At 35.0% G+C, this 21334-nt stretch overlaps 2 protein-coding genes across 5 annotated transcripts in view; one reads left to right on the top strand and one right to left on the bottom strand.

The window, feature by feature from the left end:
• CENPP (centromere protein P) overlaps positions 1-21334 on the bottom strand; it is a 163343-nt gene that overhangs the window by 62325 nt on the left and 79684 nt on the right. The window lies entirely within an intron of this gene.
• ASPN (asporin) overlaps positions 15033-21334 on the top strand; it is a 12201-nt gene continuing 5899 nt past the window's right edge. The window contains exons 1-3 of the mRNA XM_026061159.1: positions 15033-15276; positions 18219-18331; positions 20566-20779. Of these exons, the coding sequence (XP_025916944.1) occupies positions 15033-15276; positions 18219-18331; positions 20566-20779 (571 nt within the window). The remainder of the gene's footprint in view (positions 15277-18218; positions 18332-20565; positions 20780-21334) is intronic.

Genomic DNA, 21334 nt, shown 5'->3' on the forward strand with positions numbered 1-21334 from the left:
ACTGTCTCGTGACTAGAAGTCATTTTTACTTATTTTCATGTTGCCATCCTGTCATCCTAGTGAGGTTTACCTCGTACACTAATTTCAAAGCTATATATCCAGAAACTAATTTTGTCAGCTTGGGCAAGTTTTGTTGTGTACCCCAGCTAACTGGAAGACCTTATTTCCTCCTCAGATTGCAGCAGCTTTTTCTTTCCTATGGGAAGGCAAAAATACGCAAAAATATGCTAGGTATTAGGGTCAAAGCAGTTAATTAGTTCCAACAACAGTTATATTGGACTCAAAAAACTGGCTGTGTTTGGGAGTTAAAAAGATTTAGCTGTTCTCTTTTCCTATTAATGCTAAAAGACAAGGATCTTGCCTTGTGCTTCAAACCCAATTCTATGACTCTGCCAACCATAACTTCTACAAGAAGTGACTAAATACTCAAGAGTTGAATGAATTCCCCAAAGCAATATTCTTCCAGTCTTTTTGAGCCATCCTGACTCTTCATTAAATGGAATTTTTTTCATGGATTTATGAATCAAAGTAACTTCAAGCGTTAACAGTCGTGTTATTTAAAATGTTCATCTTAGAAAACATTTACCTTACTCTAAATTTTTTCTTTGGTCATCTGTTATGTAAAGAATTTCCCACAGCCACTGACTAAATGATTACTGTGGTCTGGTGGAATTTGCTTTTCATTTGTGTTTAATTCTTTGTACAGGATACAGATCTCCACACAGTTGTTGAATGCAAATATTTGTATAATTCATAGCTTCTGATTCAGCTTATTTGTATTAACATGCACTGAGTTATCAAGGCCAGATAATAGTGTACTTTGTTTTCTATAAAGTACTTTTAAGCAGTTCTGCTGAATTCAGAAAAAAGAATTTTCATTCCAAATGTGCAGCATTATGAGTGCACATACAGCAAGCTGCAGGCTTTATATGCAGTATTACTGAAGTAGATCCATGTTTCTCTATGGGAACTCTTCATACGACAGCAATTCATAGGGAAAATATATAAAAGGTGACTTATTTTTTTCCACAAGACAAATAGTTTTCTCAAAGGAGTAATACTGAACACAGCTGTGGAAATATCAGATATGTCAACCAAGACAAAAATCTTCTAAGTGAATTATGTAATAATAGTTTAAAAGGACTAAAATTAGGAAAAAGGATTAACTTTTTTCACAGCAATTTCTCCAAAATCCTTAAAGTTGACCATGCCATTACATTTTATTCTTCATTCTCAAGCTGTCTGTTCCTTAAAAACCTTCATAGTTAGAGTTTGGCTGTCCTCCTAAATATTTCATGGTACATTTCCAATGTATAATTATAAAAATTCACTTTTAAATTACTGTTCTTTGTAAACAAGTATATGGATACTTGCTTTTAATGGAAGAGGATTCAGAAGTGTCTTGATTCACTACCAGTCTTCCAGAGAGAACAAAGCTTTTCCAATAGTCGTTCCGCATACTTTGGCTCTCATAACAGAGAGCTCAGGAAGCAAGACTCTTCCTCTTTCAATTAGACCAATTACTTTTGGAGTCTATATAAAACATGAAAATGTACTTTACTTTCTAGCACATTTCCACAGCTAAACTACCTGCTGCATGACGAAGCATTTCCTTTTGTTTGTTTTGAACCTACCACCAATTCATTTCATTTGAGACAACCTGTTTTTTGCATCGGAAAAGGCAAAACACTTACTCTCCATTTCCTTCTTGATGATATATAGGATCAAATAGATCTCTATTACGTATATGGTGTATTTATTTTGAAAACTATCTAGACAGTTTAAAATCTTTCCTCTGTACATTGTCTGGTAATGCCACCGATGAAGAAAACATTGATTAACTCTCCATTTTAAATAAATTAAATTTCTTTCAAATGTTCCGAGCAAAGAACAGCCTATGGTTTTATGTAAGGAGACACACATTTTCTATGTTATTTATAAAACATCCGATATACAAATTATAACAAAAAACATAAAACAATAGTATAGCTGCGGTATGAATCATTTCATGACAAATTACCGAAGTTGTATAGTTTGCTTATCAACACACACACATACACACGGAAGTAAGCTCACTTACCCAAGTCAAAGCTATTTAGTACTGCTGCGGAAAAATCAAATGGAAATTATCCTTTGTGAAATCTGTGTGTTCAAGAACTAAATAATAGCCTCTGCTTTTCAAATAGTTTTACAAAAGAGATCTCATTTTCCATCCATGCCACAAATTAATATGCAATTACAATATTTGTTTTCTTTCAATTTACATAAATATATCCATTGAGTGGTCAAAGTAACTTCTACTATCTAGCGAATTGCTACTTATGGAAAAAAAAGAAAACCCAGTGTAAAACTCTTCAGTGAACCCAACACGTTAACTAAAACCATTCCCATATTTTCAACCAAATACTTTTAAAAACAGTATTCTAAAATATCTATCAGCCAATTCTGATTTCTCTGGTAGTTGCTATATGGTCTTGTAGCTTAGTTTAATAGTTTTTTCTCATACTTTTTTTCTATTTCCTGGTAAACTCTGCTATAATACCTATGACACCACACCTCTGCATGAGTCAAAGGCAAGCGAGACTGGACTCTTTGCTAGATCCAGACAGCCATAGGCCTTTGCTGCCTACATCAAAGTAGCCATTTTTTTTAATACTTAAGATCAACTAATATTAACAGCTGCAGAACCTCAACATATTTTCACTGGTGAGAAGTTTTTCAATTAAACAACCACATAGTTAACTTTTTTTTTTATTAGATGTGTTACAGTATATCAAATATTGCAGTATATATTACAGTATATCAAATATGTAAGTTTTCCCTAATTTAAATTTAATTTCTATATTTCCTCCTTTTCTTCTTGCACTGATTTGTGATTTTCCCCAGCAGGAAAAGAGTGAATGCTGAAAATCAGCAAAACACTTTGTGATATATGAATACTTAAAAAAAATTAGCATTAAAGTTGCTTTAAGTGCCAACTTGGAAAAAAATATATAGATTACATAATGTCATTTTATTATATAAATATGTGATTTCTAAATCTAATGATTAAAACCATAATAGCAGTGGGTTAACTACAGTTAAAGCACATACATTTACTCATATATTACTCTTACCTATGTACTGCACACTCATTCAAAAATCTCTCAATGTATTTAGTGTTATACCAATCTTGTATGACAGAGTTACTGCTGCTGCACCACCGAGACATTCCTGCACAAGTCCCAGGAGTAAAACACAGACCTGAGAACACAAGCTGGAGAAAGCAATATGGCATGCAAACCATTGCTTCAGTCAGATAATGTCCTTGTTTGTATTAGTAATGTTTCTGAAAGCTTTTATTTCAATCACCCCACAGTAACAAACTCTGTATTTCAAAACCTGCCATCAAGTTTAGTTTGGAAATCTTCCTAGAAATATTTGGTACTTTTTCCACCTGCAAAATGGTATATACTCAAAATACCAAATAAAATTAAATTATCTTTGTAGTCTGACTAACATACTTTTAGTATTTTATTTCATTTTTTCTGGAATAAAAACAACAGGATGCCCAACTTAATGAAAATTTAAATCAGCTACCATTTTAAATGTTGCTTTTAAAGTTCAGAACAACATGACTCTAGCAAAAGGCTGTGTATAAGGAAACTATCCTTTACATACTGTTTGTTAATAGAAAGGGAAAAATGACAAAAACAGTATGTCCTTATATAGGTGATCAGGTTTTATTTTTTTAAAAATGTTTAACTTTGACAGAGTAAATGTTTGAAATTCTATGAGGAAATGTGCTCAGTCCAGTTTGTATTCTGGAACAGAACATTTTCCTTTAGAACTTATCATCTGAGTGATTCAGTAGTTTGGCACAGGTTGCAGAGCTTTTCATTTTAACTACCGTTTGATTTTCCGTGAAAGAACGTCTGGTGTTTCCAACGCCTGCAGGACAGATAAGTATCTGTATTCCAAAAAAGATTCTCTTATACTACGCAAACTTGTAAGTAGCATCAAAGGCAAGACTCAGAACCGACACGCGCAGAAACCAAGCTATTCTCAGGACCTCCACTCATCAAGCAGGTTACTTTGCAGCCGGAGCAGCTTCCCAATCCACTCTGCTGCACAAACATTCTTACAGGAACAACAAGGAGATCAGCATCAAAGTGGGAATGAGCCAGCTGGGGGCTTCTTAAATTGGCATGCCAACACACAGAGGTTTGTATTAATCTATGGCCTAAGGTAGGACAGTGCTAACATACTTTCCCCTAAGGCAACACAAACTATCTGCAAGCATAAAGCACTAAAACTGTAAGAAGAAATCTTTCCATCAGTGGTTTTCAGCAGCATCTGACAAGTATGACAATCATATGGATGCACGTACATACGCACTTGGCTTTACAGCTCTTCTACACGATCTTATAATATGCAAGGTATGAACTGCCATCAGTTTTACATGTTGTTAATAAATGCTAGAGATTAAAGACTTTATGACTGCAAAATTAACAGTATATTTTGTTGCAGTTTAAGTCAGTTGCCAAAAATACACAAAAAATGTTTGTCTCTATTAACCAGTAAATGCTTACTCATGCATTATCTTAAATATTCATGATTATTTTACATATTTACATGGAAATACTGAAGAATCAAGATGCCCCACAGAAGCTGAAGAATATTGTTTTTCTATAACCGACTTGTTTAAACGGTGTAGTTCAACTTGATAAAAGCCAGAACTTAACTAAAACCAAAACATATGACTGCACTACACACGGATTGGTTGCGAGCATGAAAGGAGTATGTCATGTTAATAAAATGTTATGGGCAGTCTCCAAGAGAGATTTGTGCAGTTGATGTTAGATTCATCATTTTATGTAAACCACATTTATAAACATTGCTAGCAAATGAAAAAGTATTTATTTTGCCTTGCAATAACAAATGTACACAAGATAAGCTTAAAAAAAGTGAATGCAATGTAAGCCTTAGCTGCATATGGCAGCATATAACAAATGAAAATATAGTCACTTGCAATAAAGAAATCAAGATAGCATTTTACTTCACTGATGTGGTATGTTACTTATAAAACACCATACAAAATTTTTTCATTTGCATATTTCGCCATAATGAAAGATAGTATTTGGAACCACTACATACTCGAGGTATTCCTTTTCTTTGCTTCAGAAACTAAGCTGCACTATTCATACAAGTAAATTAGACATTTTAAGGCAAGGTAGAATTCTAATTTTCAACCAACTCCCTCATTGGCAGAAATAGAAATCACTGAAGAGGCCTGAACAAACTGTTTGATCTCCTATAACCTTTTAGTTAGTTTAGTTAAATTAGTTATTTAGTAATTTAGTTAAATTAGTTATTTATATACTTAATACTTCTTAGGAAAACATACAAACAGTTGCTTGCATGGAAAAGACCCTCACACTAGCCTCTATTTAGTAGTATCTCTCTTCAGTAGGACCCCAACGTCATGAATTAAACGACTGTGGCAGAAGCATTTTTATATCAGATTATTTAAAAAAAAACAAAAATCACTGTTCATGAAACAGAAAAGTCATGGAATGTGATGCCTGGGAACCATGTGCTTTAAAAATATTACACTGTCAGGAGCTGTAACAAGGTCACTTTTTACTTCAGCATTTCAACTCTTAAAGTTACAAAAAGTAGAGGGTTTTTTTTAAACCAACTTCAAGTTTGTTGTGGTTCTGGAGATCCATTTTCTTTTTATAATTCTTATTTAGGGCTTCTGAAATATCAAAGAACTCAAAAAATGAATCATTGTTTTAAGTTGCAGAGCTAAATGACACCATTTGGAAACTAGGATAAAAGTGTTCCCCTACCTAAAGTTACCCTAATAGGTAAGCTTAAGTGTTAATTTGTAACCTAGAGGGAAACAAAGAGTTTGAATTTAATTAATTTAGATAGATGTGAATGAATGTGAGAGAGTTTGCTACATATGAATAGCTGAGAACAGTTATTTATTGTGCAAGACAAATGCTAGCAGTAAGATAAAGTGTTCTTTTAACAGCTTCTTCAACCATATCACCTCAAATCAACTGCTTTATAACATAGCCAAGAAAGCAACATTTGACTCTCCCCTCAAAAGGTAGCAGCTATATATCTTTTAAAGGGCTGCTGCACACTCTATGTAAGTACACTGTAGTCTTAACACAAAAATTGAGAGGAACACTGAACCGAGTACCTAGCATCCTTCATTAGTTCGTATACTGCAACTTGCTTGTAGAACTCCACAGCTGCCTACTGTGCTGGCTCATGTAATGTCTTTGGGTCCAAAAGTTGAAGTATATTGGAAACAGTAAGCTTGGAAAGGAATTTTGCAATAGCAGTTAGTTTTAGTAAACTGGAAATATGTTCCAAGTGTGTAAAAGAACATGCTCATAAACTAGACTGGGAACAATTGGACTATTTTAGTTTCTAGTACTGCCATTAACAGTCAACATCTAAAGCTCAGAATTTGGTAGTTAAGTGACCAGAAAAGGTGATTTAGAATGCAATTATAGTAAGGATCAGAATACTAAACCTATGTTTTAAGATATTAAACAGTTTCATTATAAGAACAGCATTTCAGTGGAAACAGCATTTATTTCTATTGCATTGACACAATATATTGTACAAAACACAAGGATAATCCATTATGAGAGAGGATGGTCACATTTTTCTAGTTACTACTGAAAAGCTCTGCATGTCAGCCTCCATAATTAAAAAAAAATCCAAAATTGCTGAAAAAATAGGATCAGCTGAAATTGCTACTGATTCAACACTCCACTATTGAAAGGAGAAGTGAAAAAGAGGAATCCAATACATTTACCTCCCAACCCTCAGGCCCCTCTCTCTTCTCTTCAAGAGCCAAGAAAGCACTGAAGGTTTTTAAACAGCAATTTGACACAAATTTGCTCAAGTAAATGTATCCAAATCAACTAATTCAAAATACAGAGGAGTGTTTGCTTAGGAAGCTTTGGTTTCTAAATGCAGGCAACAGAATGCAGATACATGCAATTTGAGATTTCAGAAAAGTTTAAGATCATCTCTCAAATTTTTATGTGGGAACGTGATTGCTCTTGAAACTGTAATTTCATCCTTTGGGAAAAAGTGATAGGGAGAACGTTTATCAGCATTCACCTATTCTACTAAAACTGGAATACACATGGAAGAACAATGCAATAGGTAACACGAGCCTTATCTTGTTTTGTATGATGGCACCAAAGTTTTAATTTTTGGAACAGTATCTTTTTCTTCCTTAAGCAAATAACAGTAGACAAAATAATGAATATTCTACTTGAACTGTCATTTTACAAGCAACACTAAATTACATGGAGATTAAAAAAAAAAATCTATATTTTTTTCTAGCAAGGCCAGTCTCTCAACATAGAAAGGAGTCAACAGGTGAAGTCACATGTGGACAGATAGAATGTATTGTAAAACTAAAGACACAGGACATGATATTGACTATGAGCCTTTCACTTTAAGCAAGCTCAATTCGTCATATATTTCTGCAGTATATATAAATAGGCAGCCTACTCAAGGTAAACAATGAATAGCCCAGTTTCTAAATGTTGTGATGTGCATGTCAGTACAAACAATGCAGCTTGGCTTGAATCATGGCAGACTTTGTTTTAAGCTCACAACTCCAATCTTTACCATAGAACATTGTACATGCTGTCTGTTTTAAACTGATATGTTTTATTTCTCAAACACAATACAAATAAGTTAACTATATTGACCAAGAAAATCTGTTCTACATTTTACATGCTTCCCTGACCAGATAGTCGTCTGCTGAAACAGAGGTTCTATTTATACATAACTACACAACAAAGTATTGATTTTACAAGTTCAGAAAAGATTTGACAATTTGCTGATCACTACAGTCTATTGCTTTACTCTTGTCACTGGCTATGGCTTTCTATTTTTATTGAAGCAATAATGGCCATTGAAATCATTAATAAGAAGTGCAATGTCCTACCAGGAATTGACTGAAATGGACTTCATTGTACTTTCAATGGCCTGATGTCAACTGTTATTAAACTACAGGTTTTACAAAGTCTTCCACTAGATGTCTAGAGTTAAGCCAGAAGTTTTGGCTGTGATACAGGCAGTGATGAAAAACATATGAGTAGTAACAAGTCATCTTAATATCATTCTTCAGTACTAAGATGGGCTAATCTGTAGCAGCAGTTTACTCGGGTATCACCCAGGGTGCCAGGAGGATCAAGAAGTTTTGAAGTGGAATTTTTCTTCATACCTACTTTCCATTTCACAGCACTCAGCCTAACTTCCTTGCATCTCTTTTTTATGAAACAAACTGGACAAAGCCCTCAGGTGGATTATCACAGTGCTTCTGGAAGAACTGTCAAACTTGCAAGGTATGTTGTGTTTGAATATCTATTCTACTTAAACAGCAGTACAGAATGAAGCAACAGGCTGTACTTCAATATCACGCAGATTAACAACGTCAGATAATTTAGAGTTAGAAGTACTAAATTTTTTATGGAACACTTTAAAATCTACTTCACAGCTGAAATAATTCTGTATTTACTACAGTTGAGCTCCAAAGCACAAAAAAAAAAAAAAAAAAGGCAACAGTGAGCTATTTAACTATTAAAGGACTTGTTAGATGAAGCTTCTTAACAACTGACACAATAAGCTCTTGTTTCTCAGTTAATCCAATCTATGAAAATCTATCCTTCAATCACAATTGCTCTTATGTTTATAACTTTGTATCATCTTTCTTTAATTAAGTAGTCAAGGAGATTTTTTTTTTAAAGTAGATACCAGAAGAGTAATTAAAAATGAAACATGAAAGACTGAATTATAGATAAGCGCCTCTAACTCAAAATAACCTTAAAATGTTCATACATCACATTCAGTAACATGAGTCAGTGTTTTCTAAGAAAACTAAATATTCTCTAAACATAAGTTATTTTACAAATGTGTTATTCATTGCCATACTATGTAACTTGAATATTGCACTATTGCTCAAGGCACAATTATTTCTTCAGTCATCTTACTGAGCAAAAAGTTTCCACCTATTTTTCTTAAGCAACCTAAATAAATCAGTAGACAAAGAGTTAAACATAAATCCATTTATTATGGAATGGGACAATGACTAATAGAACCAGAACTATTTTTAAATATAGTTTTCAAAACAGCTATGGTCTTGCCTTTCTTTGGACAAAATTTGTGCACACTGTAATGATTTGTGTTATTAATGAACACAGGGATTTTTCTCTGCCGCTGTAAAGACCACCAATGTGTCATTTAAACATTTCCTTTTCAGAAACAATGCTGTAGGAAATTTGCCTCCCTACACCAGCAACAGAAGTGACTTCTAAATATAATTCTTAGTCTTCTGAAGGTCTTAACACTCTACCTATTAACTCTTTCAGTGTCATAACTTATAAGACAACAAAACACACATGTTGCAGGATTCTGCTACTGGCATGTAACCACCAGGGAATTCAAACCTTTTTTTAGTGCATGCAGGCATTCCATACTAATGGAAAAACTTTTGTCCCCACAAAAGCACTTTTTCCCTCATAATTCATGTTTAGAATTTTCGTGTCATAAAACTATTGAGCACTTATGTGGGGATTTCCCATTCAATTTTTACTATCTGCAAGTGATTTTGATCACTTTAACATACTGCAATGTCACCTGCATTAAATTAGTTTATAATTCACAAATATTATACTATATTAATAACATAAAAAGTTCATATATTCCATATGCCATTTGGCAATCTGACTTTTGGTAAAGATCACCACATTACTGGGGATAAATATGTCCTGAAGAATAAGCACAGATTTTAAGACTGTTAGAAACATGAGGAAAGAAAGTCAGCTGTATAGCATCTCTCCGTGGAAAGGCTACACCCCACGGTGGGGCACCTCACGTGGAGGTGGCTAGCCTTCCAGTCGAAAGGCGCGATTCAGAAGTTTCTGTACTTGAGGAAAGGAGGGTTGCTGTGCAGAAGGTGTGATGCAAGAATGACATGAGCCCTCCCTGACTTCACAACACTCCTTCTCAAACTCATCTTAAATGTTCTGGCCTGTAAAACTGTGAATGCGCAAGGGCAGACATTGTCCAAGCAATAACCATCCGTCCTGATTATTATTCATTAAAACACTTGAGCCAGTCTAACAATTTGCATGTGTCAAAACTAGTTGTCCTGTGCTCTTCTTCCCTCTCATTCCTTTTTACTTTCCTTCCCCCTAAAACAGGCTGTTCCCCCCGTTCCTTTGTGTTGGCTCTGACGCTCAGGCTGATTCAGTTTGTTCACCCAGAAAGAACATGAGGTTTTTTCCTGCTCATGTTAGTTTTACACTGGTGTAGGGAGTTCAATCACTTCAGCAAGGAGCCTGAGCAAGCAGCTGGGAGCAGAACCAGCCTCAAGTGGCAGCAGCTGTGCTGTTGAGCTGTATTTTCTGAAACAATTATTTAAATATTTCATAAAATTCTCTTGAAAAAATAATTTAAGTATTTCCAGAAAGATCATTAGGATCTTGGATTTTTGGTTTTGATTTTTTTTTCTTTTAATTCTCTTACTCTCAAAGGTTAAGCACCCAAAAAGTTTGTGTAAGTTCTTTGAGATGAACTGCAGAGTCAGAGTATTGCTAGAGACTTAGCAACATCTATTTACTGGGAAACTCAAAACCTCAGCTATAAAAAACAATAAAAAACCTCCACAACCTCCTGTGTGGTTCTTTGGCCAATGGAACCCTGAAGTCAAACTTAGTTGCTGCCCCTAACTATAAAGCTGATTAGCAATAAAGATTTCCTAATGACAAAGTGGGAAGATGAAGCAATGGCTTTTTCTCTTTCCTGAAAAAAAAGTAACACAGCTCACTCAGGTTTCCTCTGCGTAGGGGCTTTTTTCAAGAGATTTAACACACAAGACTTACAGACTTAATCAATCATATACTACAATGTTACTTTCATAGAACCGTTTGTACCAAACTCTTTTTCCAAGAGCTGACATTAGCCTCTAGTGCAATCAAAGCCTCAACTTTCTCATAGTTTGAGATCATGATTCTTTTTGAATATTTGAAATGAAAAATACAATCCATTTGCTACAGCTGCAAGTATGGAAACAGATTTTTAAACACTTTCATTACATAGCTTCCTAGTGCCAAATCTGGAGGAGCATTTCAGGAACATAAGTGAGACATGATCATTTAGGCACTGTGAAACTATACACCCAACGCCCATCACATGTAGAAGTCAGCAGGAACTTAAAAGCTAGATGTCCCAGGATATGAAATATGCTACAAAACTTGATCTCCTACATGTATACATTGTACAACAACATTACTTTGAGTAAAGCACAGAACTTTCCATCTCTAACTCATAAGCTGCCAGAGGAAGAAGACCAGCTTAACAGCCTATCACCGAACAAAAGCACTTGGCCAAGAATAAGGAGCTTCAAGCTCATCATCTCCTGACTAGCAGTGTGACTAAAGTACCGGACCTTTCAACTATCTTGCTGAAGGTGAGATACAAGATTGATAGGGCCAAGGATTCAAAAGGTCTACAGCCAGACATGATTGCAATTCACTACAAACCAACCACTGAAGGTTCCACACGTTCTCAGCACTGTTTATATTCAGACACTTTCAAGCAAAATTCCTAAGTAGTCTCTGGGGTTGACCTTTGCTCCCCTCTTCCTTATTCTGTCTTTTTATTCCAGTGACTCTTTCTCTGCCACATTCTGGTCTAGCTTCTGTAAAGAGATTAAGAACATTTATATATCACCTTGCTGCTTATGACATTATCCTATAAGGCCTGAAATAAGGATTAGCCTTTTAAACCACTATTCAGAGGAGGTGGGCAGCATCACCACCTCTTCCTGATATCTCATAAAAGGCAAAAACGCACTTTAGTATGCAAGTAATTTAAGATATTTAAATTAAAGATTATCAAAAAGAAAATCGAACATACTGTAGAGGTTTGCAAGTAAACTCTAACATTTTTGCTAAGAGTATTGTAACAAAACATTATTCTGAACACAAAAGAAAATGTGTGTGAAGCTTTAAGAGACTGTTAAATGCTCCAGTAAAAGGTAGAATACTTAAATAAGCACTTAACTAGAAGATTACAATAAATAAAACCTATAGTTATATGCTGCGTACCTGAGACACAAAGTACATTGTGCTTCTGTTTTTTGACAGAAAAACCCCTATTTGGGGGAAAGAGGTCACTTTCTATTCTTTTTGAAAGGATAAGGATTTTAGAATATAAATACTACTAGTTTTTATCATTTTACACACCTTGAAATGTCTCCAGTAACATTAGTAGCAATCTAAGGAATACACAGCATTCTAATACTGTTAAGAATCATATACAAGAAACATCAAAATGATCTTACATAAAGGAAAAGCAATAAAAATAAAAAACAATATCTTTGAATAAGCCAAGTCAACACCCCTATACAAATCAGTGCACTTATTTTCCTGTGATTAAGGACCCATGGCAAAATGCCTATTTCATGAGATTTTTCAGCTATAAACAGAACAACAAGTATTTAATTAGATGATCAAACAAGAATCGACATCCGTTTAGCACTTCCCTAAAAAAAGTCTACAATAGTCTAAACAGAAGCATTTTATAAACAGGATATGCATAACAACATTTACAACAGCCCCTCTTGGTTTGTGCACAGTGTACAGTAAGACACAAAGTGCTTCCTGAATTGGACTTGGGACGGAAACACTGTAGAGTTGAGGGCTGATTTTTTAAGTTTTTTTTTTTTTAATGAGAGCTGACATGTGAAAAAACACTTTGGTCACCCTCTATCATGATATTTCCAAAGTCTTGTCCAAAGACAAGCCTTAGATGACCAATAAATTCATCAATTTCTATTTGCTAAGAGTTCATTAGTTCTCACTATAGCGAATTCTTCACGTACTGTGTGAAAGAGACTGAAAATATTTAGATATGTCCAGCTAATGATCCATTTCAGGGTTACACAAATTATTCCTTTTATAAAAGCTATTCCAAAATCACCTATTAAAGAGCAGCAGCTAGGATTTCCAATAAGTAACAAGCCATTTTGATCCTACGTTCCATAGGTCTTGACTAGCAGAATTCCTATGGATCCTAACAGAACGTTCCCCTGATTTCTGGTACCTACTTTGTTCATAACATTTCTTACATGTTCTAGAGAAATTTCAAACCTAAATGCCACATATGGAAACACATCTATATTTATTAATAAAATTTAAAGACACTTTTTGTAACCTAGAGGTGGCAATGCACAGCTATTTTGGGGAAATAGCACCAGCTTTCCTGAGGCATGAAGTTTAGTGATGATCACGAAATCACACTGACAAACACGTTCCCATTTATCATTTATACACAAAGTAAAAGGAAACCTTTGAAAAAAGAAAGTACAGTCCTCAAATTCCAACCCATATCATTAAGACTTCCAGTAGAAAGACAGAATTTAAACTGTATTAGCTTCAGTGTTGGTGTACTTCTTCAGAAATTGAAAGAAGTCAATTCTTCATACTTAATGTCTTATCTGCCTTTAGTGTTGCATGTTCTGTCCATAATGTTTTAGACACTTGTTTTTAGAACTTATATGGATTCATGAATTACAGGATTTTCTCACAGAGTTGTAAAACATTGTTGGGAAATGTCTCATCTCTATTTTACTTTGGGTCCTGTTTCATGGGACTATTTGGTCAATCAACTCGATCAATTTAGAATATAAACAGAGCACATAGAAAATATCCAAGAGTTTTGAACTATGGAGCCTCATTACCCAGGTAACGTGATATACTCTCATTCAGAACTGGACAATTTAGACTCCTAATTTTCCCAGTCAGGTGTGGCTAAGAGAAATCTGTTAACATTTGCTCTCAGAGAAGCAGAATGAATTTGAATGAATAGCTGCAGTGAGGTAGTGTTGCCTGTATTTTTCTAAAGACAATTCTACTTTTGAAGTCCTTGGTAACTTGTGCATTCTTCTCAGTAACATCAGACAATAATTACAGTAGCTATCTGCCTTGGATTTATCTGCTTTGGAGATGCCCTAACTGATCCGATGTCATTCTGTCTTCCAGACTGAGGGACATCGGATTACTGAAGAAAGATCCTTTCAGGTTACAGGTAATCTAGAAAGCAAATGGCTTTTATAGCATTAAATTCAAGTACAGCCCCTTTGGGCTAGATGCCTAGCAATCATGTACCGACCTCAGGGAAACAGAAATAGGTTTAAAAAAGTTTATTGAAAAAATATTCACACAAAAGCATTGGCTTGCAATTCATTTCTAGAGTTTCATTCAGTTACTGATTTTAAATGACATGAATCCATAACCTGCAAATCCCTGTCGGAGAAGAGAGCCCTGGTCAAATACAAGTGAATACAAATGTGCTTGTATTAAAATACAAAGGGGACCTTTTATCATTACGAAAATATGAATGCCTGGAATATGGGAAAAGCTGTTGTTGGGACTGAAAACTCAATCTGTTTTCCAGAAGTGTTTAGGGAGTGTCCTGATGAACGCATTTTATGTATTTCTAAGTAAATATTTTCAATTTTTCTAGATGCAAGCAATGCACACATGCCTATATACCCCATTAAAAATATCTTTCCATTAAGAATTAATAAAATAAATTAAATTCCAAATTCTGGTAAAACATGCTACAAAGATCACACTCCACTCTATTAAAAGCCTTGATCCAATTGTACTTTGTTTCAAAGCCTCACGTAAATGATGATACTATTTTTTAAACTCAGCTAAAAACCCTACTTTGATATGACACCAGTCTAATACATTTTACTTAAAGAATATTTTTAATATTCTTCATCTTTAATATACTTCTTAATCCACTTCTTAATCCTTAGTATTCATAAGAGACCATATCTAGGACCACAGAGTGCAGTGTAGTATAGCAATGAGTGAAGTAAGTAGTACAATGCGTTTATTTGCTGTTTCACATTCACTAATTCTTGTTTATCTTTTTGGTTTTTTTAAACATTTTTTGTCTTCAAGATTGGTTATCCTGATTAAGAAGACATGAAAGAATACGTGCTCCTTCTTTTCTTGGCTTTATGCTCTGCTAAACCTCTCATTGGTCCTTCATATTTTACATTAAAGAATGTGATGCTGCAAGATATGGAGGACGATGATGATGACGACGACAACAATTCTCTATTTCCAACCACAGAGCCAATTATACCACTAATTCCTTTTGATCTCTTCCCAATATGCCCCTTTGGATGCCAGTGCTATGTGAGAGTCGTCCACTGCTCTGATCTGGGTAAGAATTAATTTGTGCATCTGTTTTTCACTGGATTCTTCTTCAGAAGATTTTCCTTTTAAAAGATAAATTCTACAGTTCCTTAAATTACACACACTCTACGACTATACTATTCATTTTCATGAATAGTGATTTCATGATTGAAGCTTACATTGCTTCAATCAGGATGGAAAACAATATCAACTATTAAGTTGTGTCTGGCATTTGATACAACATAAAAGCTTTCCCAATTTATGTGCATCAATTTAGAAAAAATGAATAAACTGTTATAGCCCCCTTACATTAGGAATGACTTCTATTGATAACAACATAGATTAGGAAGGTATTTAGAATATGTAACAAATAACTGTAAACAATTTATTTAACTTAATACTTCTCTAGATTAATAAGCACATATAATCTGCATAGCTTTCTATCCACTAAGAGAACAATCACAAAATGGCAAACATGTATATTCACATTTTAGATAATACTTTATGCTGTTCCCTTTATTTCCATGAAGTTATGTCCAAACAGATGACAACCAAAATTTGTTGCATCTCCTGTTTGTACTAGCCAAGCTATTAGTTCCCTCTCTCAAAAAAGAGAGGCAGCTACAAAGCAGCAGATCAAATGACAAGAAAGGATAACAAAGAAAAAAGAGGCCATAAATTATCTACAATGAAGTTATAATTCAAGAGCACAACAGAAGGGAAATGAACTCTTTGCTCAGCTTAACTTCTATTACAACTGAACATGGCCCCCATAACATTTTAAGCAAAGGCAAATCTGCTACTGATATTATCAGTCACAGATACATATTAGTCCCTAATGGTCAAAATAGCTAAATATTACTATAGCTCCAATCTGAACAAGTGCTCATTAGTTTTTCTGTGATTCAAGCCACCCGATGGATAATTCTCCTCTCACCAATGCAGATTTAGCATGCATATCCATATGCTCTATTTCAGCACCTATGACACTTGATCTCATCAGAGCTCTGCTACCATTCCTAAACTTAATCCCAGGCTCTTCTTTCCATGTCTTAGAAACACTGAGTCAGTATATAAAAGACCATTTATGATATTTATGCCTCAGCCTTCCAGCTTTTGTCTTCCACTAACCAAGATGCTTTCATCTGCCCTCTCTTGCTTCCCTTCTTTTGCTATTCTTTGCTCTTGGACAGGATGATGTTGATGGCACTGGATTCCTCCTGCTTATTGAACTCCCCCTCCCCATTTGAACAGCACTGTGTTAAGTTATTCTTTCCTCTGTTATTATCATTTACCAGTCACTCAGCTCCTCAAATAAACCTCCTTAAGACTGCCTTAATCCATCTCCTGACTCTTCTCCTGCTTATCTTCATCCATCCCTCTTCTATATTAATGTCTTATTCAATATTATTACGTACTTCCTTCAGTTCCTCCCCACTTTCAACTCTCCCACACAAAAACAAGCACTCACTCAATTCACAGCTTTGACACATGAACAAGTCACTGGCCAACAAGAAGTTACTCTGTTACCTGCCAGGTAATAGCTGCCCGTGTGTTTCTTATGCCACAGAACACTGTGGTATATATGCCAGTTCTCTAGAACTGATGCTAACAAAATACTTATTATTTCTGCTCAAGAATTTTAACATACTAGTGACACAAAAATCAACACAAATTAAAAATACAATATGATTTCATTGATTGTATTTTAAATAGAGTACAGGATAGAAACCCTTTAGAATTATCAATACTAAAATAGTTTGCACAAAGAACTAGGTACAGCACATATTTTTTCAAAAACAAATAAAAACTAGAAGCCCTTCATCAGAGTAAAGAGGAAACTAAAACATTTGCTGTCTGCTAAGCCTAGGAAGTATACAGCCAATAGCTTTCTATGAGGATATTTCCCACAGGTGGGCAAATTTCAAAGCCTGTTTGTTTTTTTAAGTGCTGTCAAAACATGACAAAAAAAATTAACATGTCAATTGGTAATTGAGAATAATTTTTAAAAGTAAATTTCTATTTTAAAAAAAGTTTTACAATTAGGAAATAAAATTAACTTCTTTTGCAGCCAATCAGCTGTGGGTTTTTTTTAATCTGGTTTACAGATTGCAAGCTGGTTTACCTAAGGTCACACATGGAAAAATACTATTAATAGACTTTATCTTTGAAGAACTGTAACCTATTAACTGTGAAATAATTGTTAGTAAAGTGGAACCACCATTTGATATATACTTAGATCAGCACTTCCACTGAAAAGCAAGTTACTGTCCCCCATTAGTCTCTTCCGCCGATTCAGAACCTTGGCCTGTATGAATTGAAGTGCTTCTGCGACTAAAGCAGTGAACTGGATTGGAGAGCTTATACAAATGACAATTAAGTTCTGGCAGCTGGAAGACTATATTTTGGCTGTTTTTACTGAGAACACATTTCTCAGCTGAGAATGCTTTTCTCCCGCTTCTCTGTATAGCTATATAAGCAGCTATGCCAGCACAACAGATAGGGCACGGCAGGGCAGAGCAGAGGTAGCAAGGGGCACCCAGACACCGAGCAGAGATCAAAGCCCCCACAGCTGCGCTGCTCCTGACGCCGAAGCACCAGCTCAGCTTCTCTAAGGGCTGCTTCCTCCAGGGGCTGAGCCAGTGTCTGGAGACCAAGCTAGGCTCGGAGGCTGCTCATTTCGCAGATGCCGGGCGTGTGTAATGGGCACGCCAGTGACGCTTGTCACAGTCTGCAGGAGTAGAAGCAGTCCTCCTGAAATCATCCACACATTTTTGTCCTACATTCTGCCTTAATTAGATCCTTTCATTATCAAAAGTATTCTCTTTTGACATCTGTTTTATGGCTGTTGGCATTTTCTTCCCCATCACAGCCATCAATAATCTCACTGTGTTTTTCTGTTTAGCAGTTATTTTCTCTGGACAGATACACAAATATGTCAGGTTTCTCTTATCTCACGCACTTCAATAGGTTTGACATCGATACCCCGTAACATTCCACCCGACACTCGCATGATCGACCTTCAAAACAACAAGATTAGAGAGGTCAAGGAAAATGATCTCCAAGGACTCGCATCACTTTATGTAAGCTTGTTATTTTCCGACTTTTAAATCTTATTTAGCAATCTGAAATATTTCAATACTTTTAAAATATAAATGGTGTTTTTACTCCCCAAGAGTACGTATATGCCTGCATATTTGGCTGCTCATGTATGATGTGCAGTAAGTTTCTTTGAGCTGTAAGAACTATGATACTTTCTACAACATCCAGAAAATGTACCACATATGTCACTTCAGAAACTTCCCCAAGATTTATTCAATCTTAAGCATGCAGAAAATTACTTCTTATATTTTAAAGGCTGCAAGGCAAGTCCTCCTTGTTCGCCCACTTGGCTCCCAGGTGTACAAAACTGTAATAGTTCGCAGAACCGAATCTCCCAGGAGATCTAGATGCATCTTCTGAGGGGTATTTTCAAAAGTACCCAGCATACAACGAACACGTGCTATTGAAAGTAAAGATAGAAATCCGGTTGACCTGAACAGAAAACAGACCAGTACTGAATTCCTGAAGACATCATGTGCTTTACTACTATTTTTAACATGCTCAAACACGCACGTAAAACAGACTTCAAAATAATTACCACTGGCAACCGATAAAGCTAGATAGTAACAGTTGATAATAATCCCTTCTTATAATGAAAGAAAATAAAATAATCTCAGATGCCTGGAAAGGCAGATGAAGTCAACCTGCTTCGGGAAGCACAGTTCCACAAGATGTCACTCGAGATCCAGTACTGACGAAGACTGAATTGCTTGTAAAAATGACAAATCCATCCCACAAGTTATAACAAATTAGAGACATCCTACTCCACATTAAAAAGACAGGAGAGACCCATTAAACCAGTATAAAACAAATCTTTTTTTAGTCATATTTGGCTTCTGAGCAAGAGCTGAAAATTTACGAGATGCAGATAAGGTGTTTATGAATGAGCTTTTTAATTATTATGGGTTTGTCTAGAATAGAAAAAATGGGAACCATACAATTCCCTTGCTTGCAACAGTACGTTTGCGGTTCCAGCTGGATGTCTCTCGTCTGGGCTCAGAATACTCTAACCAGCAAAGTAAGGGTAAACACACTATTTGCAGTTTATTTTCAGTATATACTCTCTAACAGATACTAACCTCCAGTGACAGAGAATGACACTGGAATACATCAGGAATCACCACATTATATATGAGTCACATTTTAATTATGTGACAACGGAAAACTCTGAGCTGTTTTGATTTTTCTCATCAGTTAATTTGTGACCATGTAGCAAGACCTAACAGAATTTTTACTGAAAGCAAAGTTTACTTTGTACAATTTATCTGAGCAGTAGTTTCCTTAGCAAAGCCACAGATGGCCACTTGGATTAGGAAGGAGAATTTCCTGTTTATTTCCTTAAGCCATCCCCTTTCTCGCTGGGAAAAAGATTAATTCTGTTTTGCTGTTTTTTCCACAATCCCTGTGAGCAGATGATTTACCTCTAGCCACAGCTCAGAGAAGTAAAAAAAAAAAAAAAAGAACAAAAATGAATAATCTAGATATGGAAATGCAGAGATGTGTTCTGACATTCAAAATAATTTCAAATAATTCATGACTTGCAAGTTATCTGATAACACACTATCATTTTATATAGAAGTACATAGTAACCAAGAACAAGAAACAGTCCAAAAGCATACTGAATAGTCAAGAGAGATGTTTAAATCCACAAGAGTTGAAAATTATGGCAAATAAGATATAAATTGATGTGTGTATATCACTGGTTTACAGACATTAACTTTTAAGAAATTCTGATAAAAAACATGGCTTTTATTTTGCAGCATAATCATGCTGAAATAAAAGTTGAAATTTTGAGTTTTGAGCATTTGTTTGCATTAAGGAACAAAATGAAACAAAAAAGAATACAATCCTCATAGAACCCCACAAAACATATGAAGACAAACATCTTGTTTTATCAATTCATTGGCACCTTGTCAGCTCTGACTACTTGTTCTTCACCTTCCAGTTGATACTCCACATTCTTCTTTTTTTTCATGATTAAGTGAAATGCACAAAATATGTACAAAGTTTTATTCTAACAAAAAAGAGTGTATTGATACAATTAGATGTTAGTGAATAAGCTCCTTTATCAAAATTTGGTAAACTGGAAAAAATATAAAACATTACTTTAATAATTTAATTACTAAATTATATACCAAACCCCTCACTTAGAATAAATAATCACAAAATTCCCACAGATGTATGTTCTTTGTATTACTTTTCCTGTTTCCCATAGGCACTGGCTTTGAACAACAACAAAATATCCAAGATCCATCCAAAAGCCTTTCAATCAACAAAGAAGTTAGGACGACTGTATTTGTCTCATAATCAGCTAACTGAGATCCCAATAAATCTACCAAAATCTTTAGTAGAGCTCAGAATTCATGCTAATAAGGTGAAGAAAATCCACAAGGAAGCTTTTAAAGGAATGAAGTCTTTACATGTTTTGGGTAAGTCCAACTAAATAGAAATGTATACTGAAAATTTAGCATACTCCATGTATTTTTCATTCCAACATTTCCCTAGTGAGGAATTTCCTCGTAAGGAGATATCCACACTGTGGAAACTCTCTTTCATAATGCTATGAGAAGTTGCAAAATAGGTCAGGTACCTGGTAACCCTGCAAGCCAGGTTCTACAGTCTTTAGTCACTGAAAGCTGTCACTTCCATCCCCAAGAGCAGATGATCAAAGCGAATTAACAGCAGTCCCTACAAATAAAATTCCATTTGCAGCTCTTATTTCTACTGAGGTGATTGCATGCATGTCTGGTCAGCTTTTCCAGATAGACCTGGGTAGGGCAAAGATATGTTATTATATAATAAGAAATACCCAGAGATTACACAACTCCAAAATATTCATCTTGGGATATAATCAGTGAGGTTAAATAAACATTAATTGATTCTTAAGATGCTGGAAGCCATCATTATGAATAAAATAAAACCAGTTATTTATAACCAAGTGTAACACACACAAAATTCCTGCTGCGTAAGTACTTTTTCTTCCC

This window comes from Apteryx rowi, unplaced genomic scaffold, assembly GCF_003343035.1.
Source record: "Apteryx rowi isolate R43461 unplaced genomic scaffold, aptRow1 scaffold_177, whole genome shotgun sequence".
Lineage (NCBI taxonomy): Eukaryota > Metazoa > Chordata > Aves > Apterygiformes > Apterygidae > Apteryx > Apteryx rowi.